Genomic DNA, 27,532 nt, shown 5'->3' on the forward strand with positions numbered 1-27,532 from the left:
AATTAACAAATGACCGGAATTTGAACCTAAAGACTTCCAGTTGTGAGATTAATGCTCTAACCACGAGGACATTCAGCCAGTGCTCAGAATTCTGCAGAAAGCTTTCGCTCGCTAAATACCATGCATAGCTTTGGATTAGATATATTTTGCAACCCATTAATGTTTTTGCAAACCTATTTTGAAACAAAAATATTAGTCATTATAGCTATGGACCAGCAATAGCGCGTTAGCCACTTTTTTTGGCGGTTCACGGTTCAAGCCAAGCAGCTCACCCTGGTTAACACTGCGCATGTATCAACGATGAAATACGCCCAATCTGTTTCAAAGTGAACGTTGAAGATCCTCCGACGTCATTGAAAACAAGTAGGTCCATTGTGTGCCCATTAACTGAAGCTGCTCTTTGTTTAGAGAACGGCAACCCTAAAACTCCATGAATTGGGCCACACTAAGTCAAGATAATCTGATTACACGCTGCCAACATGTAATCACGTGATATTATGGCACCTGCCTTCGCTAATCTGATTACAGTAAACGGGGCTCAATATCTCACCGAATATTTTTGCAGGTTGTTGGACGCTGGTGCATAGGAGTAGGTCCGTGACTCGTAGCCACAGTTCAAGCACAGAGGTACACTGTGCGTGGCGTGCCGGGCCTGCACAGGCCCAGCTGATATGGAGCCTTGACCTTAACTCATCACTGCGAAATAACTATTCCCCAATGCTAGGGATCGAAAAGTCTGACCCCATAACAATGGAGTTGGAGCTCAACTCCAATAGATTGTGGGCCATGAACTCTGCAATCACCGTTGTCTGTTATGACCTGTTGTTTATTGCCAAAGGGCATGTATTTATGGGAGAATGTGAATATGCAGATAAATATTACTGGCAGTCGTAATATATCCTTGTGGGAGAAAATAAACACAGAACCACCAAACCATGGTGAATGAAAAACACATGAGTGTTTAGATTTTCTCAAACTGTCATGGTTGGGCGGGGGGGGCTGGAATTCCTACGGAAGATTGTGAGCCATGAATAATGTATCAACGGCTACAATGTGTTTTTTGCAAAAAAAAATTGGTTCAGTAGCCAGGGTTAACCCACTGGTGGATGAAGGTCTCCAGCTCTCACCATCTGCAATGTAACCAATGTTTTACTTTGTTTTTTTTTCTCTCAAGATGCCAGCAAGAGAATGGGGTGGGGGATGTCTTGTGCCTGCTGACAAAAAAACCCTAAAAAGATGTTCTGTAGAGTCACGGCAAATTTCCGTGAGGTGGTTAAAGGATTTCCGTGAATTTCCTTGCGGCCGCTGCGTGAGCCAACGGCGCGGGCCCGCATCGTGCCGCCTGAATTAACGTCAAAGGAAGTGCGCTCGTTCTTCAGAGAATCGGTCATTTTACAGAAAAAAAGGTCTGGTTTGCATTAAACCCCCTGCCCAGGCTTAGAGTGGCCAGAGGGCATAATAACAAGGGTCGATATTGAGTGCCCCCTGCGTACACGGAGCAGTGCTCCCTGGATCGCAACAGCCTCGTCCGTCCCCCTAGGCAACTCCCCGAACTCCGCATCCTGCCTCTACCCCCCCCCACCCCCTTCACCAATGCCAAAGGACTTCAGGATGTTGGTAGTGAACATGCACGCATCTCTGCATGCCAGAGGTTTGCAGACAACACTGAAAGCAGGGGCGGTTTCTTCATTAGGGCGATTGGGCGACGCACCACCAATGTCATTCAACCACAGAGTCACGCTAGCCGTCACTGTGCCTCTGGATATAGTCCAATCAGCGTCATGTCACGTTCTGTGGAGTACCGCCTCTTTTTGGGCGATTTCACTCCGGCTGAGAATCGCCCCGAGTGGTCCCATAGACTTACATTCAAAGATGTTTTTTTTCGAACGGGGGCGCTGCAATGCATTCTCTATGGCTTCCGGGAGGGCTCGCCCTAACGTGCTTACGTCATCATACGTGCTTACGTCATCATACGTAAGCACGTTTCATCCAACAATATAATTTGTCGCCACCTAGTGGAATCTTTAATAAAAGAAACTTGAGTGGTTTGTTTTAATAGTGAGTATAGAAACAAACAAGATGTATTGTAAGAGTCACTTTATTTTTCATTAATATTAAAGAAGTGAAGTTGCCTTTACATGCTTAAGCTGTTAATTTATCCATTGCATGGGTGGTCCTTATCCTTATCAATCATCCAGACATTTGCCCTCCCTGAGAGATTTTGCAGGAGCCGCCACTGACTGAAAGTATTGCAAAAGCACTTCGATATATGCAGTCATGCTGTGCCAGTCAAAACACAAGCAAGCAAACACACATCTGCCGCTGCTATTCCCAACAGGTGCCATCGAAATGATGGGGGTATTCAAAACACTGGGATGGGGCATGGATGGCTGAGACCAATCAGTGTGTCTGCCTCGCTCTGTGGTCAAAAAGTGCACACAGCAACGGTTCACTTGAACAAAAATATTGCAGCTCTTGCACAATATTATTAAAAGTGTTGGCAACGGTTTGACTAGTATTGAGTATCTCTGTCGAAATTGCTCAACAGCATGGTATGGGCTCGAGGCCAATTGATATCTAAGTTATTGCAATATGCATACTCTGGAGGCGAAATCATTATCAATTCAGTTCGCCAGTTCAATTGGCCCTGAACAACAACCGCCATATGTGTGTTGGAGTTTAGTCTCAGTCCACCTACGGTTTGGACAGCGAAGCAGGCTTCCTGCTGTTTAATGTTGTGTCTCCTCAGTGCAACAGCGTTCCAGGCTTCGATCAGTGAGTGAGCGCGAGAGCGGCGCGGTATGCGCACGTGTGTACTTGTGTGAGGAGCGGTGCGAGGATCACCGCACCACATTCTCAGTGAAACCTGGGCCCATCGCTGTCGATGCAAAGCAACACTGGAACATAAAATATCAGCCTTGACCCATGCCACCTCAGGTCGACTTGATCTAAAATGAACACCCGGTTACAGTAGAGAGAAAACACATCAGCCCTGGCGAGACAAAGATGGGCAGGCATGATGCATGTCATCTCACGGCTTAATAGGTACTGACTTATAGCAACTTGCTTCTAACACGTAGACTTTTACGACCAATATTATTAATCATAAAGTTTACATTTACGCGATCGAACCCAAGATCTTTATCATAAGCACTTGGTCCTGTCGGTCCACAAGTCTGACAAGTGGGATGTCTAAATTTATATTTCTTACTTACATCTGTGGGGCGAGTCAACCCATGGATGATGTTAATGATGCATTCACAAGATTTATAAGCAAGGAACGTAACACATATGTGCAATATCAAGTGCACACATTGCACTTTAAGGATCGGACCCCTCGCTAATCACACGCACGCATGAATAGTTTATTTTTCCAGCAGTAATAACAATTACTTCAACTTGGCAATCAATCAGACATTTCATTATGCCATAAGTTTGGTTGGCCAACTTGGTTATATTAAAGCAATCTCAAATTTGTTTTTTTTCTTAGTTTATTTTGTTAAGCATGTATATTTTGTTAAAATTTCCCACACACAGCCTGTTTACAAATTATGATCTGGTTTTATTGAAATCTAATAAATATACAGTACACACTGAGGGACGCTTTAGATGGATTATACCAGGAATTGTGTTTCTTTATTTAACTTACAAACGTAATTTGTAAAATTAAAACAATACTGCATGCAATTCTACCGTATCAGGAAAATCGGTGGTTATCTGCTCATGGTCATGGGGTCAGACTTTAGAAAAATAAGTCCAAGATGGCCACTCGAACATGGAACCGATTGTAAAAATCTCACATTCGTTCACAGACTATTACCAAGGATACTAATACAGACATTATTTGAATCACAGGCTGCAATATTGCACTTTCAAATTTTTTTTTTCAATTCATGCTTTGGATTTCTTCATGTTGTGAAGTGTTGTTAATGAGGCCTACTAAAACACGTTCACGGTTAGTTGTTTTTTCCACCAGGTTCTAAGGCCTGCAGAAACAGGCCGTTCAAAAATTAATTCTAAAACAATGTTATTTTCTCTTTGTATATGTACATCCAGGCGTCCTTCCTTGAAAAATACATCAACTTTAAACAAACTCGCACATTGCGGTTATGGACCAACATTGTAATTCACTCCTAAGTCATGACTCGATTCAATGGTGCAGTGGATCACGTAAAGCTATAAACGCAGGAACCTGCGTTCGATTCCCGGCCACAGATTGACAAACCGGTAAAATATCTGAAACGGTTATGAACCAACCACTTCGCCAATCTCCACTGACCAACATGGTGAGGTAGAGTCCACCAACACCCCCCGCCCCCACGTGATGTAAGGAAACTTTCGTTCAGCACGGATTGACAACAGGCTGTAAACGATGAGGATTATTACTATCATCGATTTACAAAATGTTGTAGGTGTCACCAGACTTACACCACGTTTGTTGCACGAAAGGCCAAGACATGTGTCAAGGGCACTGTTGCATGCAACTCAGGCTGCTAAACCCAGGTGCTTGGGGCAGGCACATATACAATGCCACGTGCGCATTTCCTACTAATGTTCTTTTTATATGTTCCTGTATGTGTTCCTGTATATGTTAACTTGTGTGTGTGTTCCTGTATATGTCAGCGTGTGTGTGTGTCCCTGTACGTGATTGTGCATTCCCTACGGAGACGGCGGCCAGAGTTCGATTCCTGCTCAACGTCACCATCGGTGACGAACGTCTGAACCGTTGATGGGCCTCCCCTCGGTCGAGCCAGCCATAGACGAGCACCTGGTGCGGTGTGTCAACACAGTGCCGGATTATCCTAGTAGCAAAAGTAGCTACATATGCTACTGGCCCTTCACTTTCAAGGGCCCCGCGCTAAATTCTTTCAAACTATCAATTCTGGTTCAGTGATTCTGCACTTTGCTCTATTACTATACTGCCTTCAACTTTTCTGAACGACTGGGTGTTTAAGGTTAGCGATTTGTCGTATTATCTGGCTGTATATCAAATGAAAAAATACAATTACTTCACCATGAAAGGCCATTTTCTATATTTATGCATTTTTAATTCATGGCCCCTTTATAACATATGCTACAGGCCCCGCACTAGCTTAATCCGGCACTGCGTAAACATCGTTCGTACCGGGGAGACAAAGGCGACCCCTCGTGTGCCGTGCCGGCCTTAATAGGTGCTCGCTAACAGCACTTGCCCCCTCGAGACTGCTGAGGCTACACGGAGGTCGTTGTATGTCTGTTACGTTCCTGTGTACCCGGGGCTTGTCATTGTGGAGGAGGCCAGTGTCTCCGGTTCCTGGCGTGCATCACTGCTCCAGCTGATCACGCCGGGCTAAACCAAAACGCAGCCTCGATGGCAACGCTTCAAGGCCAAAGTGTGTATGCCGTGCAGTGTTCATTTGTCTCAAGGGCCAACACAGAAGCGGATAATTAACAATAACAACCTAACTACACATTCTTCGTGTGTTTATGTTTATGCAGTGACATATTTTATTGTACAAAATAATCGTCAGCGTCCTTGCGGAGGATATAGCGAGCAAAATAAATACGCCTCCTCACATATATACACGTCCATCCCTCCACACCGGTGTGCTGATGAGAACGTGAACGGCAAAACCGGTCCTGCGTTTGCTTGTGTTGTACCTATGCTGCTGAAACTATGCAGCATAAGGCCGTCGTGTAGGCTGTTTGAAACACTCTTTTGTGATGTCGTCACCGTTTTCGATATCGCTGCAAGTTGCAGGGTGGGTGTTTTCTTCGCCGCTGAATCTCAGAAACGTGTGAGCGGTCCACGTGAATTTTATTTAGAGAGGCATAGCACCCTTGTTTTTAAAGACATTGTACCCACCGCATAGAACCGTAGCGACACGACCGCACTCTACGATAGCTGGTGACAAACTGTGCCACACACCCTCCCGCATGGCCTTGTGGGAGCCTAGATACCGACAAAGTTATTTTTTTTTTCTGATTCCGTTCCGATGACGTACAGGTGCGTCATCGTAACGGGAAAGGGATAGCAGTCGACTTGGTGCACGCGTTACCTTCTCCATATGCTGGTAGTGCGTGCCCGCCGCTCCCGCCCCGCTCTGCTCCCTGGCGGCGCTGCCGCCCCCCTCCTGCCTGGCCAAGGAGCCCCACCTGTGGCCCGACTTCTCCACCTCCGCGGCGACGGTGCACGATCTCCCGGCGCCCCGCCGCCACCGCCGCCCCCCCCTCTTCTGCCGGCGGGAGTCGCGAGCGAGCGCGCGTTCCGCGGGGTAGCTCGCGTGCATCACCCCCGTGCCTGACACTCCCAGGGGCTCGAGGGCAAACGGGAGCCCGCCCAGCACCACCAGTCCGCTGCGGGCAGCACGGGGCACACACACGGGGCAGCAGGTGGACAACGCTTCGGTCAACCGCGTGCGAGGGTGCTGCTGCGGTGTTAGCGGCGAGCCCGCCGCCCCCCCTCCCAACGATTGGGCATGGCAAGGTGAGGCGTGGATACTCCCACCTCTTCCGAGATGTCTGGCTAAGTGTGGAAGAGTAGGCAAAATACCCCCTCGTAGCGGCTCCTTAGGAGCTTCCTGTCGTGGAGGCCCTCCTGCCAGCAGTGGCGTGAGCAAGCAGTTGGCCACTGTCTTCAGTATTTTCCCTTCACATTTTTGAGTTTTCCTGTGGAAACTCCACTTTATTCGTCAACGAAAAGTCCCCAAAAATAGAAATTGGGCAAACATCTCAAATCCGTGCATTCCTTAAAAAAAAAAACTTCCTCGTGCCTCAGTTTTCTGGCTAATAACCTCAAATTATGTGAATGGTGCTTTTGGCATCTTGGTATAGAGCGGGATGATTGTTTTCTTCTCCAAAATAAAACTCTTGATTACGCCACATGTTGGGCTACACAGTGACCTGAATGTCACGTTACTTCTGTAGACATTTTAAAGGATTAAAATTGAATTGCATCATACATCTGTGCACACCAAAGATGCTCTTAACTTTGAGTCTATTTGCCGAACAAACCGTAAGAGCAGGGCTTGACCAAACTAAGTGCGGTATGAAATAGTAAGCATGAACCTACCATACCCACATCTGGTATTCGCGGTTTATTGAGGTATATTCTCGACTTGAGAACCCAGTTTTATCTTGGGCAAGAGCCCTGGAATTAGACCCATATTGTCGTCAGTGCCGACTCAGATTGTTTCCACCCAGATGAAATTTTGGCTTGGAGGGTTGCTTGACCATACTTCACCATGCTGGTCATTGGGAGTTTAAAGGGGGGACACTGACCAGCTCAGATATAATTTTCCACCGACACAAGCTGCGGCTGGTAACCACATTCAGCTTGATAGCGCAGTGCGCTAACTCCTGCGCCACCGCTCCACCCCTATTACATCTGGGCCGGACAAATGTGTCTATTTAATGGGATTGCACGTTACGAATAATAATTTCTGTCCGGCGACCGAAGTTTGATCCCTAGCAATGGCTCACATCAGTGACACGTGATGTGCCACTGTGGTGAAGTATGGTCAGACGAACCCATGACCCAGACGGCATGGGGAGACTTTCATTATTAATAATGTCCAAGTGGTTCAGCTGGAGGGTGTTGTTGTAGTAGAGGACTCACTCGCAGTGCAAGCGTCAAGGGTTTAAATCTCAGGGGAAGGTCAAACTCTGGTCTACTAGCATCTATATAACGGAGGTGTGTGTGACTGCAATAGATGAATATTTGCACTCACTTTGTGTGTGTTTTGTATGCCTGCATCTGGTGAGCATGTGTGCGTGCCATGTACAGTGTGTTAGAGTGGGAGTGTGCTGATATGCTTGTGCATTACGTACATACCGTACTGTATTTGAATGAGCGTGCACATGCGTGCGGATTACATAGCAGTACGTTAGGACGTATGCACGATGTACATGTAGCCGTAAGATTTTAATAACAAGTGCTCACAACCCTTGCCTGAAGAAACTAAGAATAAGTGGGGCTAATGCAACTTTTCAATTTCTGACCGTGTAAGACATCTGTGGCGTGGATTTCCCTCCGACTGGCACAGCCTTGAACGAGTAATTGGTTCGGTGTGGCCACGCCACCCGCTCGACTGCCTATCGGTCGTAATCGGAACTCGCTAACCGCACTCGTCCCCACAGTCTACTTTGGCTAAACAGGAGACATCTTCGTGCCATCATCTATAGCGCCAGTGTGGACACGTGCACACTTGAATGCATTCTTCCGCGCGTGCCCGTCTGTGTGCGCAACTGCGGGAAGCGGCTACCACATGTATGTCCGGTGGCGGGACGTGCAAGAGGTCGTGGGTTCGATCCCGACGCTGACGCCTGCTGCTGTATATGTTTGGAGTTTGCGGTGTTTCTCTCCCCGTGGTCGCGCGGATTTTTCTCCGGGTCCTCCGGTTTTTCCCTCCACATTTAGAACCGATGTGCGCTCAAGAGTATTTGCCTGCGATAAATTTGGACGTGACGAGCCACTCCGTCGAGCTATCGTCTGTGACGGCCAGGGTGCTTCTGAAAGAGCGCTGCATGGCTCAGTGGGGCCTCACCTGACAAAGTACAGAAATAGCTTTTAGTTTTAGTTCACTTTGACTTTCGCTCTCTCCCTTCGCGTGCGAGCGATGAAAAAGCCGAGGAGCGGCCACTCCACGGGCGCCGCTCACCGAAGGCGTCCGCCGCACGTGCTGGCAGAGACGGACGAGCCGGGAGCGCCCGCCACGGCGCCGTGGTAGAAACAGTGCCGCTGGTGACGGAGAGAGAGGGAAAGCCACTGGAGCCCAGCTCCAACATGCAAACACGCAGTCGCCGGCCGATAACATACAAACATACAAACATGTAAACATGCAGTTGCCGGCTAATAACATACAAACATGTAAACATGCAGTTGCCGGCCGATAACATACAAACATGTAAACATGTAAACACACAGTCGCCGGCCGATAACATACAAACATACAAACATGTAAACATGCAGTTGGTGGCCGATAACACCCGAACTTACAAAGGAAGACAGAGCTTTGGTGATTGTTCCCGCGTGTATGCGCGCCTCCGATTAGAACGGTTGGCTACGTACGGTGCGAAAAGTTCAACTTGAATGCATACATACAGTTCCTTGGTGATTGTGAACGACGCTATAACACATTAATCATATTTTGTGTATATATATGTACATAGTGTTTCACACGTAAGTAGGGGGTAGCAGAGAAGGGGTGACCTCCCATTTAAAGAAGGTTTATTGGTAGTTTAACAGAAGGATTTTGTTTCCCGAGTAGATGCCACGTGGAAAGGATTAGGGTAAGGTGAGAATGATCTGTAGGCCGAGGCGAGTGATCGTAATTGGGTTAACCGAGCTCGACTCGTCATAAAACGTAACTGGAGTAGCACGACCAACATCATCGCTGGAGAGATGTCATCTTATACGGATTTATATCGCGTCTAACTCGAAAGGGGCGTCGATCAAGGCCGCCAGCCGTTGCGCCTATCCCGACATTCCCATTAATTTCTAGGCTGGCCATGAGTAGCGCTCCCCACCCACAGTTCCCCAACAGTCGCTCCGCTTTTACAGAGGGCGTTATGTGCGGGGCCACGCGAGTGCAGTGAGTGTTGGCAAAGTGACCATCCCTGGATTCAATGCCCGGTTCTGCATCTGATCTGGGCTTCCACGAGATCAATTTAGATTAAATATCAGTTTTTGTATAAATATATTGAAATAGATAGGCAAGTGTGCGTGTGTGTGCTACAGGTTACACACCACGTGCTCGTGTGAGTCCTCTTATGGGCCCTCACTCACAGAAATTGGCCCAACAGTCGCGTGACTTAATGGAGGGGGGGGGGGGGATCTTCGAAGACGATGAATTCTTACTGTGAGGTTGGGTCGGCTGCTTCGGAGGATTCCGTCTTGCCCGTAGTGGGACTCCACATACCCAGGGGACACGAGCTCCCTGCGACGCACAATTGGAGACGCAGCGTAAGCCGCACGCGCAGACAGCCTCACACGGAGGAGCAACCCGTAAGCGCACACATTCGACCACGTGCGCTGTCACGCACAGATGCACATTGTTCGAAAGAATATCACAGATGTAAGAATCACGACATTGCTAAGATATGAGCAAGGTTTGGAGAACATAAAACATGTTACCATGCTCATCTGTAGACTTTCATTAGCAGCACAGGAAACTAGTTCAAGATTTAACACCTCGATTGCATTTGGAACAAGTTTGTGAAGTCCTTTGTTTCTCCAGGTGAGAGTCCGTGGATATTGACCGTCTCTTTTGCGAGAGCTCATGAATGCAGTTCCATGCTGTGGCACCTGCATCACGATGACGATGATGCCAGTGGACATTTTAAAGGGCCACTTCGAAGCAAACTTGCACACTACCAGCCGAGCAAATGATGGATGCCTCATACACATTTTAGAGCACAAACACCGACTGTGGAAATTGCAGAATTGATGTCAAATTGTGTGGCACTTTCAGCGTTCAGAATGTTATTTTTCCATGACGAGAAATGCAGGGAGTCGTTATACACGACAGTATTCATGGCAGACATGGGTGTCCTGCAGGCATGCCAAATACGACACGTTATTATTAGATTACATTCACACGCAGAATGTTTTAATGAATATTATGGGCGTGCGTGATTTCCTGGTCTATCACGTGGGTGCTGCCCTGTGCTTTTAAGGCAGTGCTGTTGACGAATGTTTTGAGTTGCATTGTTCATTGTGCTCGTGCACCACTGCCAATGCAGCAGCACCAAATCACTTTTGTTGTTTAACCCCATTGGGTGTTTACATTTCTTCAAACCCGGTCTGGATCGAACGCGAATCGCGAGTGGCTGCACACAGATGCCCTGAAACATTTCCACACGCAACGACCGTCGCGCGTCTGCACTTTGCAGGAGACTCGAGAAAAGTGAATACACAGCGCACATTCACAGTGTTATATTTAACCAAAGTTAAGATTTCTTTGAAATAATGTGTTCCCGTGGGAGGTAATTAGGGTGAGAACCGAGAAAAGGAGAACGTTTCGAAGCAGGGCAGAATATCGCGGTGACAGCGGAGAATGAATAGAGAATTAATGAATGTAACAAAGCAGTCGTGTCGGCCAGCTAAACAAAACGCCTCCGGCGACTCCCGTTATAACTCGTGATGAGCAGTCTAGACGCGTGCTTCCCCTCCCGGTGCGCTGTGGCAAAGTGGCACGGGGCGCGCCACCATCCCCACTCCTCCTCCACTCTCTGTGGGTCGCGTACGCAGCAGCAGCAGGCAGTTGCCACCCTGGGCCCTCTCAACTCTACGCATCGAATAATATGATGCATTTATGAATCAACTGAATTATTTGCACAAATATGGCAACGATAACAATAACAACAAAAACTAGAAGCAATGTAAATGAGAATAAAAAACGGACAAATCCAATTAAATAATGACCTCGAATCACAACCATTCGTTGAATATCCGTGTGCCCACGGGTAAGTCAACCAGTGAATGTAATTAATTAGATGAATTTAAAACACCGCCGCCCTGTTTTAATCAGGCTATCAGCCGATTAAGGGACACTGAGTGTTGTGATTGGACCGGGCTAAGATACGAACACAATTGCTTTGTCCGTCTCCTTTCGGGAAGAAATGAATGCCATGTGGTGGCTTTTCATCATCATCATCATCACCCTCAACTCTGAGCACAGCTGTCGGCCAGGTGTAGCACAGACAGAGAGGCCTGACCTCTGAACCCATGGCAACATCCACACTCTCCCGGTGTCTGCCCTTGACGACAGCCCACGTGGCAGTGAATCCGCACATGCTCCATCGCAGCTGTTGCTCGCAAAGCGGCGAGGCGGTTTATTACGAGGGGCTGCTGAACCAAAAGCCTTCCTTCTGTTTTTCTTGTCCTCTAAGCTGAACGATTCACAGTGTTCAAGGGCAATGCCTTTGGCGCAGGAGCGAGCGATTCGGGGGAAGGGATATCCTCGAGAAACGAGTGCTCGTTACTTTGTGCAGCGTTGGACGTTGCCAGCCGAAACTCGTATCGCCGTGCGGAACAAGTTTGTAAGAGCTTTTGTGAGGAAAGTGCACTTGCCCCATTGAATACCAAGCAGAGAGTGTGCCACCGTCTGGATCTCGAGTCCAGGCACCGTTTGGGAGCAACTGATGCACGCGAGCAGGCGTCAATGTTGACATTCACGCGCTGATCGGAAAACCGCGACGTTTTTCTGGCAAATGTTGAACACGCGACACCCACACAACCTCCGAAACAATAACGCCACAGCTGTTGATGTCACAAGACGCAATGCGTTATGGGATCTATTTTTTTAAGTGTCACGGTGGCTTGTTGCAACAAGGTCACGTTTGAATTTGGGAGTAAGAGTGTCGTCATTCAAATTCAATGTATTACTTATCAAACATTGGATAATGTCGAATTAAAAATAAGCCATTTTTGCTTGTTTATTGCGGCCTCCTTGGCTGTGAACCCGGAGAGTGCTGCACATTGCAGGGCAAGTGTCACACACAGGTCACCGACAATAACACAAGTCGTGACGCTACATTTATGATGTATGCTAGGCAACAGTAGTCTTTCTCAGATCACCAGCATCGCATTCTGGTTGGGTGTGGATTCCAATCACTTGTGCTTCTCAGCATGAGCATGGAGGCGATTGCTTTGTTTGATAAACGGTTCTTGTCTGAGCACAGTGACGTTCTAGGCATGAATGAGGCCACGTGGCACTTAAACCAATCACACAGCACATCTGATGTTCGATTATGAAGAATACTCCTAAAAAATAGGACCTGATGATATCGATTCTTAGAGGAAAGGAGTTCGCATTGAAACAATGTCACCATTCAACTTTTACGCACAAAAGTTGCGTGCTGGCTAGCATAACATCTCGACGCTTTATTGTGAAGATGCCGTGGCTTGCAGCGGAGCTCTGCTGCTGCTGCTGCAGCTGCGCTCGACATCACAGGCGGCTGTCGTCAGCGAACAGGCAAAAGACCCCCACCGGACGCTCCAAACTTTTGCGAGCCCCTCACCGGATGACGCTCTCGTTTCGCTGGTGGACTGGCGGCGCCAGGAATCTCGGCACATCTGGCAAGGAAACCCGAGCCGACGGCCCCGCGGAGGAGGAGCCGGACCCTGCGCCGCGCCGCATCGTAGCAACCGCCGCGTGCTCCAGCGAGTCGACGCGGCTCGCCCCCCCCCCCAGCGCCACTAAAACGTCGTTTGTCAGTGCCACTACGGTTAGCGTTCAGTGACCGCTTCACCCCGGTGCCAAATTTGAATTTTAAATCTGCCCGTGACTTCACCCCTTTTATCAATGCCGGCGGGGTAGTGCGGCGAGCGGAGCAACGTGCGGTGCGGTGTGCAGCGAGCGGAGCCGTGTGAGTGCAGCGTGCAATGGTGCCCGACTGCGCTACCGCTCCTCCTTGCTGACCAATGTCACGACACACGAAACGGCAAGGACCCCATCCCTCGCCGCTGTTGCCCGCCACTCACACACAGCGGCACCGCTTCACAATCATAATTCACGCAATGAACCCACCTCAACGAAAGCCCTTCTCCACGAATCGAGCCCCACATCGCAATCGTAACCGCTGTTCCTCAGCTCTAATTCTCGTGCACACCAGCCACTAAAACATATTCCTGCGGAGGGAGCTGGTAGGAACGTTGGGTTGCTCGGTCAATGGCCAGGGTCAATGGCGGCGTGGTGTATTCCGCAAATATGCCCGACTGTGAGGGTGGGCACAAGCCGGCGTGAGTAGGTTAAACGTTGAGTTTTATAAGGGCACCACGGGGTGACCAGCCCCTCCCCACCCAGCCCCTCCCCACCCTCCCCTCCCCACCCAGCCCCTCCCTCCCCACCCAGCCCCTCCCTGCACGACGGACGGACACAATAATCCCCTGTGGGCTGGTGTAACCAGGAGGTTCCTACTAGTAATAACTCCCATGCCCAACTCTGACCCGAGTTATAGGAACGTAAAGATATCCAAAGCCAACTGTAACGGTTCCTAACCAAGGCCATCACTTTTAAGTGCAATCAATTTCTCTCACTCAAACACTCCAAGTTTTGTTGTATGGAGCGTCGGCGTTCATGCAAATAGCCATCTCCCAATCAGCGAGGAGCCACAGACAAGCTGGAAGGCAGCCAGGCGGGTGAGCCAGTGCCAACAATGGCCCAAGCTCTGCAGTCCTCTACATGTGAAGATGCATCCAGCCAATTAATGAGGGTCGAAACACGTGGGAGGAAATCGGAGCACCCAGAGAGAACTCACTCGCGCGAGGGGGAAACGCGCTATTCCATGCAGAAGGGACGGCTGATATTAGTCCGCGCTATGCTGTACCGCCTTCTCCTTGCAAGCCAAGGTATGTATGCATGTACGTTGGCCTTCTTTCGCACCGCACATAGCCAACCATGCTATTCGGAGGTGCAAAGGTATGGCACCTTAGCGCCCACAGCGAGGGAGTTTTGCAACATTGTTGCGATCCACAAACCCTCGGCTGCAGAGTGCTCTCCACAGCGCCGCTAATGCTCATTTTGAACATGTAATTAGATCGGTACTTAATAAAACAAGGCACACAGTCAGGACAGGAGTTCCCACTGCCAACGGAACCCAGTGTTGGAAGGGAAACTTCTAAAGTAAACAATATACTGATTACATTGGAGCTTAGGTAATCTGTAATGAAATCTGTTACAAGGCTCGCAGTAACATGGGTAATTGCTCATTCTATTAGCTTTTTCATTAAACAGCAATTGTTTTAAAATCGTATGCTATATATTAATATCACCACCATCATTATTAGCATGAGGCAAAGGCAACTTTTCAAAGAGTAATCACTTCAGCACTTGCTGTGTTGTATGGGCCAGATTCACATCTTGATAACAGGAGGGTAAGACATTGTGCCATGGAGATTTGCCTGTTATTGGTAGTGGAGACGTGGGCATGATTCCTCCACAAGATGGAAATATAGAAACACTCTTTAACTTATAAATTGGGGCCGTGTGTTTTCTTGCCTGAGCAAAGCTGAAGACAATAAGTTAATGAAATTTGGACAGAAGAAATAAAATAGTGATGCGATGGTGCGTCATCTGCAGGCTTTGCAACAATTTTACAGTGTCGTGTTAAGTTCCGACGTCCAGTCGTGACCATCTGGAGATGCGGAGAGAAATATCAATCCCGTTAAATAAATATGCATGATCAGGTGACTTACAAGCAACAACCTGGTCAATTTTTAACAGGCGACTTGTGTTGACCTTGAGCACGGTTGGCTACATCCGGTCCAAACGGAGTTCAACATGCGCACGTACGCACAACACACGCGGTGAGATGATCGTGGAGTTTGAAATGTCACGGCTGCTCACCTGTTCCTCTGCAGGTTGAGGACGCGCGGCTGTCCCGCGACCCGCACGCTGTACCGAGCTGCCGCTGGAAACTCCGCCTGTTCACACGCACCGCCGCCATGTGGCATTGGGTGAAAAGTTGCCCGCGCAAAACTCAACCGGGCAAGTTTTAATCCTTTCTTCTCCTCACTTTGGTATTCAAAGCAAGTGCACTCCTCTGGATGCTGCCGTGGCGGCACTGGTCAGCACACTGAACTCACGACCCCGAGGCAGCTGAAAAAACGGAGGGATTTCCCTAAATCCCCACGCCCGCCTCTGCCCACGCAGCAGTGTCAATGGGTAGACCGCGGTTATAGTCGATGGGCAGAGGGCACGCGCAGTGGGGTAAAGTGTGGGTGCTCACACGCCTCACAAGACGTCAACAGAGAAGAGTCGGCAAATACAAACTAGAGGTGCCGGGGGGGGGGGGCTTGTCGGCAGTGCTGTGAGCGAGCGATTGCTGGCCTGCAATATACTCCGCTTCTTGCACGAGACTGAATCAGAATTAACAAGTTCAGATTCGGCATAATATCGGTCTCGTGCATGAGGTATATTCAGTGAAAGTTTAAAATATGAATCAAAGCCCTGATTGCATGTCATTAACAACGTAACAGGAATATGAACCTCTCGCATGTTCAATGTAGTTGCATGCGGTAGAGACTAGAGACTAAGAGTTGTACGTCAGGCAAGAGCGGGCAACATTGAAGTTTATCTTGAAGCATGGCAGGAAGACGTGGCTGGGACAGGAGGGGCATGGACGCCCGTTAGAGGCGGGCAGACTGGCGATGCGAGCGCGCTAATCGCATGGAGAGGTTAGTGACCAACGGAAAAGCAGAAAACCCAGATGGTTAAATCCCACAGCAGCTGTGGGAATTAACTGTGGGATTTAACGGAAAGAGCGATGGAAATTTGAAGCGCCGTTGACAACATTGACAGCGGTGACTTCTTTTGACCTTTTTAGGTTCAACTTGCTTACAAATACTGCACAATCTTTTGTCTTAAAGGACTTTAAGGAAATCATGATGCAGTCCCCCGTTTGAGAATCACTGCCTCTAACCCTCATAATTAGGGGTCGTCGAAGATGCATCACAGCCAGCTACTGCCATCAACTCCCATGAATGTTGGAGGCACGAGACCCCAGCCACCTAAAAGTTTGAGCAACGCACCGAACATTATTATTATAATAAATCACACAAATAAAACAACGTGTTAATGCTGCTTCAGCAACATCTACAAATAAAATCCATTCAAAATGTAATTGCGTTACTCTCTCACAAACATTGCTAATGCTGTGGACTGTCTAATGCCCTTCCCGAAGGCCTGTCAGACTCAATGAGCCTCCGTCGCCATACTCGTCAGGAAGCATTCCTTTGTGATGTGTGGAGTGCTTCACCATATGTTCATCATACGTTATTTGGACACGATAATTTTAACCCTCATATATAGGTCACATTGAACTCTATCTCGAATTCTCGTCAACCAGAAAACTGAGGTCTTCAAGCTCACACACTGGAGAACCTGGTTTCTTCTTGAGTGAAAGCCAAAGATTCAAACCCTGATTCTCAGAACGCTGTCTCTATTCATAGAGCATCAAAACGCAATGCGGGTCCTCATCTTGAATGAGCGGCCGTAAATTGTCTGCCCAGCTGTGGTTGTGAAACGCAGAGCCACAGGCAAACACACAAAACTGAAAAGACACGAACACTCTGTCCACTTGAATGAAGGATGAAACACGGACAGCGTCCCGCTGGGAAGCACGCTCACACCGCAGGCCTCCACTGCTGGATTCCACGCGCAAACTTTGACCCATATCCCTGGATGCACGTCTCCTCTTGCTTTCGTGCATTCTTTGGTTCAGGAAATATAAAATACACGTCATGCCATTTCTCTCCTTTTTTTTGATGCAAAAAATTGGATATATAAAATTAAGAAATATATACGGTAATTGTTTCTTTATTTTTACATCAAAATGGTTGCGGATACCAATTTCACCAAGCGGAATTTGTCAAGTTTGTCTTGGACAGCCAATGCGATCCTGTGCCCAGTGCTTGACTGTAATTGTTTCCGTGAGCAGCACGACCCAGCAACTTCCCTTAAAGGCAGGCAGCAGCGCGTTCAGCCTTCAGAGTATGCGTGCTTACGGTTCACAAACGACTGCTAAACTGCGTCTGTGAGCGTCTATGCTCCCGTGCAAAGCACGCTCACAGTTGCGAAATCTGCGACAACATCAAAACCAAACATCACCGCGTGGAATAACCTGGAAATGACACCACAGCTCTTCCCTTGGCACCCTTCAGAGTTCGACGCATAACACGAACTCACAACACGTGCACGCGCGTCATCTGTATGACTGAGGTTGCGGCTGAAGCTTCCTCTTATCATCCAAGTCAGTCTGATTCGCGGGAAACGAGAACTAATTTCGCGTTAATTGTGTTGGCGGTTGTTTAACGCGGCCATTAGCGGCCAGGCTGAGGCCGTCACCTTGCTAGGGCCGGGCAGCGAGGGCTTGCTGCTGGGTGGCTGCCAAGGGGCTCAATGCTCTCAGTGCCGCGTGCTCAGCGCTCGTCTCTTCAGGCACCCCAATGTGGCAGCTCGCTCGCCCGCCTAAGTTTATATGAATGTGAACCGTATTTTTTCTCATTCATGGTTCAAATCAAGATGGTATATAAACTTAAAATGATTACTGAATACCATCATTATTTATGCCACACAGCTGCGTTCGATGACAAATTAAGCCATTTCCTCTTGCCATGTAATGGTCATTAAATCATGAAATTGTCTTGTGACTAAACAGCCACGTTTTTAAAAGTACAATTTTCTGGCTTTTATCATCACAGTTTTCCCATATGTGCTGCCAGTCAAATCACTATCATGGAACCATAACAACCTTCACCTCATTGGTGTGAGAGGGCATTCCTTCGCCAGTCGATGCCTCGCTATCTGGCTCAAGGGGCTGCGCAAGCCAGAGGAGGATGATGACGGAGGTTGGAGCTGTGGCTACTGCAGAGGTCGCAACCGGGTACCCGATACCCATACCCTACCCGATACCCGGCTACCCGTACCCGGCCGGGTACGGGTACGGGTACCCGTTTGCGACCCTGGTGCGGCCGGGTACGGGTACGGGTAAGGAATCAAAACCCGTTTGCGACCTCTGGGCTACTGTGCTACTGGGGTCATTCCATGCTGCTGCTGATGATGATGATGCTGGTGATAACAATTATAGTGCTAGGTATGATGGTGATGATGCTGTTCAGAGCCTGTGAGTTATAAGAAGTGCACAATGAACTCTGTTTGGGAGTTTACCTGAGGGTGCTAGAAAGGCCCTTTATACAAGATTAGAATGTGATGCGCCATGATACAATCACAGTGATGTTTCCAAAAATCCATCAATTTAGGTGCACATTGTATCCCTCAAAGACGGTGGAGCTTGATTAAAAAAAACCCAAACGTGGGTATAATTGTGTTGCCAACGCAGTGGTGAGTAGCCCGGCTGAGAACCAAGTACCAATGCAGTGGTGAGTAGCCCGGCTGAGAACCAAGTACCAATGCAGTGGTGAGTAGCCCGGCTGAAAACCAAGTACCAATGCAGTGGTGAGTAGCCCGGCTGAGAACCAAGTACCAATGCAGTGGTGAGTAGCCCGGCTGAGAACCAAGTACCGGCTGCAGGAACCCCCTCGAGCCACGGCTGCCACTCTCGCACCGCACGCGTGCTCCGTGCCCCCCCCCCTCCGTGGATACCGTCCCCACCACAAACGAGACACACGCCCTGCCCGAGCCGACGGCGCGGCCGCCACGTGCTCGCTCGAAGCGCTGCTCGCTGCGATCGTGGAACAAAGAGTGACATCAGCCCACAGCTGGGGGAACACGTGCGACGCGCCCTGCTGCACGTTCCATGCACGCGCGTTGGAACCTCCTCGGCTCCCAGAGGCACGCCGCTTCTAGGGTGAGGATGTCACTGGAGCGTAACGATCGCAGCGAGCGATCCAATAGCCCGTTGGCTGTGAGCTGTAGTGGGGCAGGAGAGACCCTTGTAATCCTTGCCATTTGCTTTCAGTGTTTTTACTTTGTTTCTGTTGGCTATCCCTGATTTACCTGAGACACGCCGACCTCCGATGGCTCTCGGAAGCTAAAGAGGGTTAAGCCTGGTTAGATAAGGGCGCCACAGTGGCGAGATGTTAACTACCTCGCCTGGTATACAGAACGTCGTGGGTTCGATCCCGACCCTGACGCCTGCTGTATATTTGGAGTTTCCATGTTCTCCCCGTGGTTGCGCAGACTTCTCTACGGGTCCTCCGTTTTTTTCCCTCCACATTTAGAAACATACGTTTAGAGTATTTGGCTCCTAGAAATATCCATATGATAATCCACTTGGTTGAGCTATCACTTGTGGTCAGGTCGCTTCTGAAAAAGAGCTTGATAGCTCAGTGGGCTTAACATGGTGAAGTAAAAATTCGAACAATCGAATAGAGGATTGGATGCTGCCTGAGAATACCCCTGGTGTTGTACGCTTGGGCTGTGAGCTAGCCGGGTGATGGCCGGGCGACGATGAATTGTTGAATATATCTGTGCGGAGCTTTAACTGCTACCCTCGAACGTGTTGATGTTTGCCTGATACTCAAGTTTCCTCCAACATGCTCAACGTTCATTCATGGAATTGTCCAAACATCCCAATGTAGGACCCTTCTGAAAATGTGTTGACACCTCATGAGGCTTTTGAGCTGAATAAAGGGCATTATTAATTTTAAGATGCAGTAGCATGGCGCTCATGTTCTTGGTTCTTTCGGTAAAGTCACGTAGGTAGAAAACAAAACTAAAAATTTTAAGCAAAAAACCCACGACGTTTCGATCGCAACACAAGCGGTCTTGTTCAGATGGAGAGAAAAGAGGGCATGGCGCTCATTTGTTGAAATTTCAAAAAGGCTGCAGCCATGTACATCGGTGGCAATAGCCATCTGAAGGTGTTCAGCACCTCCCCTTTGCCGAGTCGAACTTACATGAGCATCAGGTATAATGTGTCAGCACTGGCACTGGGGAGACAAAGATAGCCAAGCGCGCTGCCGGGTACCATACCACGTCGCGTCCCACGCCAGCTTCCACACGAGTTCCCAAACGCCACTCGCGGCTGCGACCTCCAGGGGGCTACCTCTGGGAGGAGCTCCATACCACGTGGGCGCGGTGCTTCTACCTGTGTGACGTGGGGAAGCCGTGGTGGCGCGGTGGTCTCGCCGATGCGCCGTGGGACGAACACGTCTCGCCCGCTCCTCCGCCCGAGCGGCCCGCTGTGCACACTCTCAGCTTCAAAGCCTGGTGGGGGCCGGGGGGGCAGTCACAAACCAGAGCCGAGTACAAATTTAATGTTAGGACAAGAAGGCAGCCACCGCCAGCAGCAAGCCTGGTGTGCGTGGGAACGCCGTTGCTTAAACTCAGATCTTTTGCTCGGCAGGTCTGGCGCAGGCAGCAGAACGAGTCTTCGGAGGTAAAGGAAGCAAAATGGAATTAGAATTAGAAGGCGCGTTCTAAGATCAAACGCTCAGGAGTCAGATCGCATTTCCAGCGTCGATTCTTAAAATATTTGCGGGGCTCCTCGAGGCCCCAGATTTTGCTGCAAGGTGAGAGACGTCTCCTGTGGGTGGGTGCAGAGGGCTGATGAAGAATAACGAGCGAGGCAGATGAGGAACGGAGGCGTGGGGAGGCTATGCATGCAGGTGGGAAACCAAAAAAAATAGATTGTGGCATTGTTTCTTAAAGACGGCGGCAGAGCGGTGCCAACAGACAGGTCTGTTCGACTTCCTCTCGCGCTCCCTACGCCTTCTCCTCGTCGTCGTCGTCACCCCGACCCCGTCTTCCTGCCGACAGCCACTCGCTCACGCACGCTGAGCCGGGAGGGGCCACTTTCCAAATATAAACACGCGCTCGGCACTCAGACGTGAAGTTTCCCCTGCACAACGACTTCTCCGGATGAAGGGAGGGAACCGTGGGTCTCCCAGCCGCTACAGCTGTTGCTACAGATGAATACAATGATCGTTATTCTTTGTTTACCCAAACCATAGCACGGTTGGCAACGAACGGTGCGAAAGAAGTTACTTTTACACACGTACGTTCATACATACAGAGGAAGGTCACAATTGAGGACAGTCGGCTAATTCCACGGGTGGTTTTGAGAATGTCCCAAACCCAGAGCACGCACATCCAGAATGAAACATCTGCTTGATACACTGCCTCCTAGCAGCAGCTTATCGCTGTGTGGGTGGGTATCTCATGAACATGATTGTTCAATCTCTATGCCATCTACTAAGTCCACTACAAAATTGCTGCAATTCGAAGCTAAACATTCACCCCTAAGAGAAGACCTCTTGTGTCATAAATTTCACGAGGTCCATGTAAGTACAGGCAGCAACATTAACAATTACCCGATAAGAAGCTCATATAGGAATGAATGCTATTTTATTTAGTGCAGTAGTCCCCTGGAATTATAATGTTATCGCAAACGCGTCAGCAGGATACACATCAAAGATGCTCAATCTCGTTTACACAATCTGACGCATCCGGAGTCTGCAATGTCATATCCAAAAACCTAAATCATTGCCCAATTACGTTATGTAAGTATCGCCGTGCCTCTTGGTAACACTGTCCTCTCTGCAGTCATGGGACATTCTTTGGCCATTTGTGTTTGGGAAATGTTCACTGTGGGAAGGACGACCTCTTTCAGCACTTTTTTTTCTCGAGCTCACCCCACCACCCCTTGATTTCCCCCTCATAACCGCCACCGTTACTTTTCCCTCTTCATACTCTTATTATGCGGCTTTCACTCATTCCCCAATTCATTCAATCCATTCATCGTCATTACTGCCGTCAATTTCACTCTCACCGAATTCACGCGTCACAGATTTGTCCCAATTGCTTCCTTTCATCTATTTCATTCACCTCATCGCCACCATCACACACACACACCTGTACCGTTGTGAATTCTGTGCAAAGTGCATCGTGCAAGGCACTTTATACATTCCTTTTAAACAAGAGAAGCAACTCAAGTGGTGTTGTACTGCATGTAGGAAGAGTCATGCATTTCGAATGCTATGATGATTTCGGACACGATTCCAGTCAGAGACATTTTATAGTACTGTCACGTGATTGCCATTCTTGCACGCCTATTCCCTGGTTTGAAGTTCCAAGCCATTTTTGTTTGTTCTATATAAAGCAGAGATGCATTGCAAATTCCAGTCGTGCAGTGTCTATCCATTGCATTATGGGCAGTGTGCGTTGGGTCATAACCAGTCTCGCAAATCAGCTAGTCCAATTACCTACAAATGAGCAAAGCTACCAATCATTATTATCATTACAATGTATTTATTTTCTGATTTGCCTTCACCCGTGTTTGTTCTAAGAGTAATATGCATAACTTTGCGGTGTTATTCCGGCAAGCTTAAAATAGCTCCATTAATTTACCTATTTATGTCAAGACGAACTAAATGGCTGGTTGCATTCTGCAAAATCTTTGCACAAATTACAGCGGGCTTTGAAATGAGACGAGAAAGCCACTTCCTGTTACCCTTTTACGTTTCCTCGGCCGGAATCAATGTACAGCTGTAAGAAATCTGAGGAAACCTTCGCCCTGTTTAAATGTTAATGCAAAGAGTGCAAGTATTGCAAACTATACACAGTTTAAGTTTTCTGAAGGTATGTCTTATTAAAATTATTCTCTAGTTCTGCGATGTAAAAACAGGGATTCGTCGCTGACTGAACTTGTGAGTATGTCCACATCGTGTGGGGGTTCTCCAGGCAATGTGGGCATGAGAATCAAAGTACTGCATTCCCTTTGATCTCACGATCTTCGACTTTGATATGTGAACCTTGAAAAGACTCTATAACAAAACTAACTTGGATATATTCGTGATTTTTTTTTAATTGTTGGTGTCATGACCCATCCCTGGGTTTCAGAACCAATGAGGGTTCAGGGTGAACTCGTGCCCACTGTGTCGCATAGCATCCTCGCACACGTTGGCCAAACACTCGGGAAGACAACGCCATCTACAACGATTCACACAATTTCTAGTTTCTCTACAACAGGTCTGTCTTGCCCACAAGCGCGCAATTCAATCCCAGGATCGGAGCCGTGTTGCTCATGAGCGGGGGTCGGCAAACTGCGGCTCTCTTTAACGGACTGCTGCTGCTGCTGCTTTGTGGACGTTATTTATGAAGGACCACCACCATCTCGGAGTCAGCACAATCATTGCGGCTCTTGAATTATTGAGTTCGTTTTTTAAACAGAATTCGAAAAAAAATGTCTCTTCTTGTTTTTTTGGTTGCCAATCCTTGCCTCATGCACAGTGTTTTGGACTTCTTTGGCACCGTACATGGCTCACCGTGCTCGTCGGAGGTGCTCTGACAGGGCCACGGCGTTATCACCCAAGGCCCTTTGGTCACCACTAATAGGTCAAAAAAATTGCACGTGTTCTCGTTTTAAAACAATTCACTGCACATCATCTCTGCTGAGTTTGTGATATTCACTGACCCTCATGTGACCGCGAAAGGAAGCATTAATGAGCCACCGTGCACGTTTATTTTCTCTGCCCTGATCAGTATTCACGATCGCGCTTTCTAGTTGAAAACACTCCATCTGAGAGCCACAAGGAGAAATGTGTTTTTTTTCTCTTAGCCATCTTTTTTGTTGTCGCAAGTGTAGCTGACCGTTTTTAAGTTCACACAGAAATACCATTCCACTAAATCTTGATTAAGGGCAAGACACAAATTACATCAATGTACAATACTTCCTACTGCAAACGAGTGTGGCTATAAAATAGATTTCTGTTCATATGATTGTGGTTATGGTTGTACTTTATTAGTCCATAATCGCTGCCATTACATACAATGAAACAAGAAAAGAAAAAACAGAGCAATGTAATACAATACACCATTAAACATTATTGTAAATAAATTTACTAAAACGTCCATCCCATGTGTTAGTGATTTTTTAAAAATATTTTAGGCAGGAAATTCGTTTTAAAATTTAGATTTTTTTTTCTGGGAAGGGGGGACCCCCAGACCCCCTGGAAGATTTGGTCCCCCCCAATGTTGACTCCATGGCTACGGCCTTGGTCTATTCCTCACTACAACAACGACGTGTGCACTGTGCGCTGTTGGACCGCGTGTATGAGTCACATGCACAAGCTTGCCCCGATGAAAATTACGGAAACTGTTTCGAAACAAAGATATTTTTCATAATCAACGTTTTTGGGTTTAGATCGCGTTATTTATAAATGTGTCGTAACCCTCCACCACCCGATCTAAACCCAAACACGTTGATTATGAATAATATTGGTCGCGAAAGCCTACGTGTTAAAGATATTTTTGTCAGTCACGTGCATGCATTTCAAGGGTGGCGGTTGACTGGAAATATATATGTTAAAATCTTTTTGTTGATTTTAAATACATATCTTTGAGGTTGGAGACAGCAGGTCCGGTAATGATTTTAACTGCGGCAGTACGTGAAGGAGTCGGGTGAAGTTGTGGACCGATGATCTAAAAACTTGCTACAGAGTGCCACGCTGACGACACCCGTGAGTCAGTGCCGTGGGGTCGTGTTGATCGCCATTGAGAGTCCCCGCGTGGGGAACGCTCCATGAACCATGAACGGCCTGCTGCTGGTGCCAACACTTTACAATGAAAGTTGAGTCGCAGTGAAATCCCACAGGTGTCAGCAGCGAGCACAACTTGGGTTTGCACATCCTCCGTGAAGTACTTCGAACATAAGAGCTGTGTGCAGCCCCAACATCTACACGGACATAATGAAGGCACTGCTGTGTTGGCAGTTTGTGAAGAAGCCCCAATCACAAAACACAGCACTTGAGCATTGCCTCATTCTGTAAAATCAAACATATATACAGTGGAAACTCAACTATTTTAGCTTTTATTTTACCAGGTAAGGTCCGACCTGACCACAAATGATACCTCAAAGAAGTGACTTATCACGTGCACATTTGTAGCAGCTGCCACCTACTCTAAACGCGTGATTCTAAATGTGGGGGGGGGGGGGGACCGGAGAAAAATCCACGCGACCACGGGGAGAGAGACGTTCAAAGTCGAAATATACAGCAGCAGGCGTCAGGGTCTTGATCGATTCCACGACCTCCTTGTATGCCAAGCGAGGTAGTTAACATCTCATAGCCACCGTAACTGGCTGAAAAAGGGTAATTACCCAAAACGTCAAGTAAATTTCGATTTTAAGCTTTCGTGACTGCAGGGATTCATCTTCTTGGTTCTTTCGGTAAAGTCACGTAGAAGGGAAGTAATACAATGATAAAAAATTATATTATATTATTTTATTACGTTTAGTTTTTATCATTTTATTACTTCCCTTCTACGTGACTTTACCGAAAGAACCAAGAAGATGAACGTCAAGTAAATAATTTTATTTTTGGTGATGAAGGATACTCATGACCCCCCCCCTCCCACCGAAATATTCAGGGACGTGAAAATCGCTCCACAGTTGCACAGCCCTAATTCGAGGTCTGTGTCCCTAAACCTCACGAGGTACATGAACAGAATGAAAGCATACGGTGTAAATAACAAGTTCCAACTACACAGACGTGTTAATAAGTACACTCATAACATGTAACATGGTCGCAGACTAAAACGGCGACACTATACACAGAGAACTCCACAGGTGTGTTCAGTGAAAGCTCTGAAGCACCAGGTCCGCGTGCTACAACACAACAGAGACTGACTAAACTACAGGGGAACATGCCCTGACACACACAGATACACACACTGGGAATGAACACCTTGAAACACATGGCGACACAATGCCAAAACAAGTGTGAATTCTCAAACTCGACAAATATATTGAACGCTGAACTTTTCACGCACGTGTATCCACTGGTCTAGAGTGTTGGCTTGTGCACTGAAACACAGAGGCAACACAACACACAGGCACTTACACTGACACACAGGTACATACACACACACGCAGGTAGAGACACTTTAATACACAGGTACACAATGGAACACACAGGTACACACACACTTTAACACACAGGTACACACACATGTTGACACACAGGTACACACACAAACACACAGGTACACACACTTTAACACACAGGTACACACACTGACACACTTTGACACACAGGTACACACACACTTTGACACACAGGTACACACACATGTTGACACACAGGTACACACACAAACACACAGGTACACACACTTTAACACACAGGTACACACACTGACACACAGGTACACACACACACAGGTACACACACACCTTGACACACAGGTACACACACTGATCCTCACCTGCCCCCTGCCCCACGTGCCAGAGGCTGCACGCAGCTGCGAGCAGCAGGGGGCCCAGGGGCTCCATGAACCCCCTGACCCCCCGACCCCTCTGGACCCCGTCCCGAGACCCCCGTCTCCTCCTCCTCCTCCTGCTGCTGCTTCTCCTCGCTCCTCGCTCCTGCCCTCTCGGTAGCGCGACAGGATGAGGAGCAGTGAACCTCAGCACTGATGACGACGACTACGATGATGATGATGATGTTCCAGGGTGCAGACTTGAAGTCAGTTGCTGCGCCGTGAGTGCAGTGGCTGGCGATGCACGGTGGTCTCGGGTTGAGTGGGAGAGGATGGAGAAACGAGAGGGGATGTGATGGGGTGTGTTGCAGCCCTCGTCACCCCCCACAACTGCCAACTTCTTGCACCCTCCCACCCGCTTCCCTAGCTCCTCCCCGCGCCCTGAGCTGGACTCCAAACACTCGCCCCCCACCACCACAGCCATCATCATCATCACAGCGAACCAAACTCGGGACACACGCCAACAACAACAACGACATCGACGTCGCACGCGCCACGGAGGCAAAGACGCAGGAGGCCCGCTCTGACATCCTGTGGCCAGTTGCTGGCAGTGCATGGAGTTTGGGGAATTGGTGGCGGAAAGGGGTTCTCTTTTAAGGTCGTCAAATCGGTGTTTCGCATTGCTGGTAAAGCGCGTACAAAAAAAAATCGGTTTGCATTTTTTACTGAGAAGTTAACTTGGAATTTTTTTTTTACTGAGAAGTGAAGGGAGCGACCGTGGTGTAATGGTTGTCAGCACGCTGGACTTCCAATCCAAGAGTTGACGATTCCGAGAAGTCTGCTCAGCGTGGGAGGTGTGGACAGAACATCACTCTAGAGCTCCCTCGTGA

The 27,532-nt window shown here is 48.3% G+C and overlaps 1 protein-coding gene across 1 annotated transcript in view; it reads right to left on the reverse strand.

Moving 5' to 3' along the window:
- Positions 1-26,730, reverse strand: part of LOC144721734 (disintegrin and metalloproteinase domain-containing protein 8-like) — an 80,831-nt gene extending 54,101 nt beyond the window's left edge. The window contains exons 1-6 of the mRNA XM_078599613.1: positions 26,649-26,730; positions 20,533-20,651; positions 15,330-15,406; positions 9,839-9,917; positions 8,640-8,719; positions 6,039-6,336 (exon numbers count right to left, since the gene is read on the reverse strand). Of these exons, the coding sequence (XP_078455739.1) occupies positions 6,039-6,336; positions 8,640-8,719; positions 9,839-9,917; positions 15,330-15,406; positions 20,533-20,651; positions 26,649-26,715 (720 nt within the window). The 5' untranslated portion in view covers positions 26,716-26,730. The remainder of the gene's footprint in view (positions 1-6,038; positions 6,337-8,639; positions 8,720-9,838; positions 9,918-15,329; positions 15,407-20,532; positions 20,652-26,648) is intronic.
- Between the last annotated feature and the right edge of the window lie 802 nt (positions 26,731-27,532).

Source organism: Lampetra planeri, chromosome 12 (assembly GCF_965212315.1).
Source record: "Lampetra planeri chromosome 12, kcLamPlan1.2.h2, whole genome shotgun sequence".
Classification (NCBI taxonomy): domain Eukaryota; kingdom Metazoa; phylum Chordata; class Hyperoartia; order Petromyzontiformes; family Petromyzontidae; genus Lampetra; species Lampetra planeri.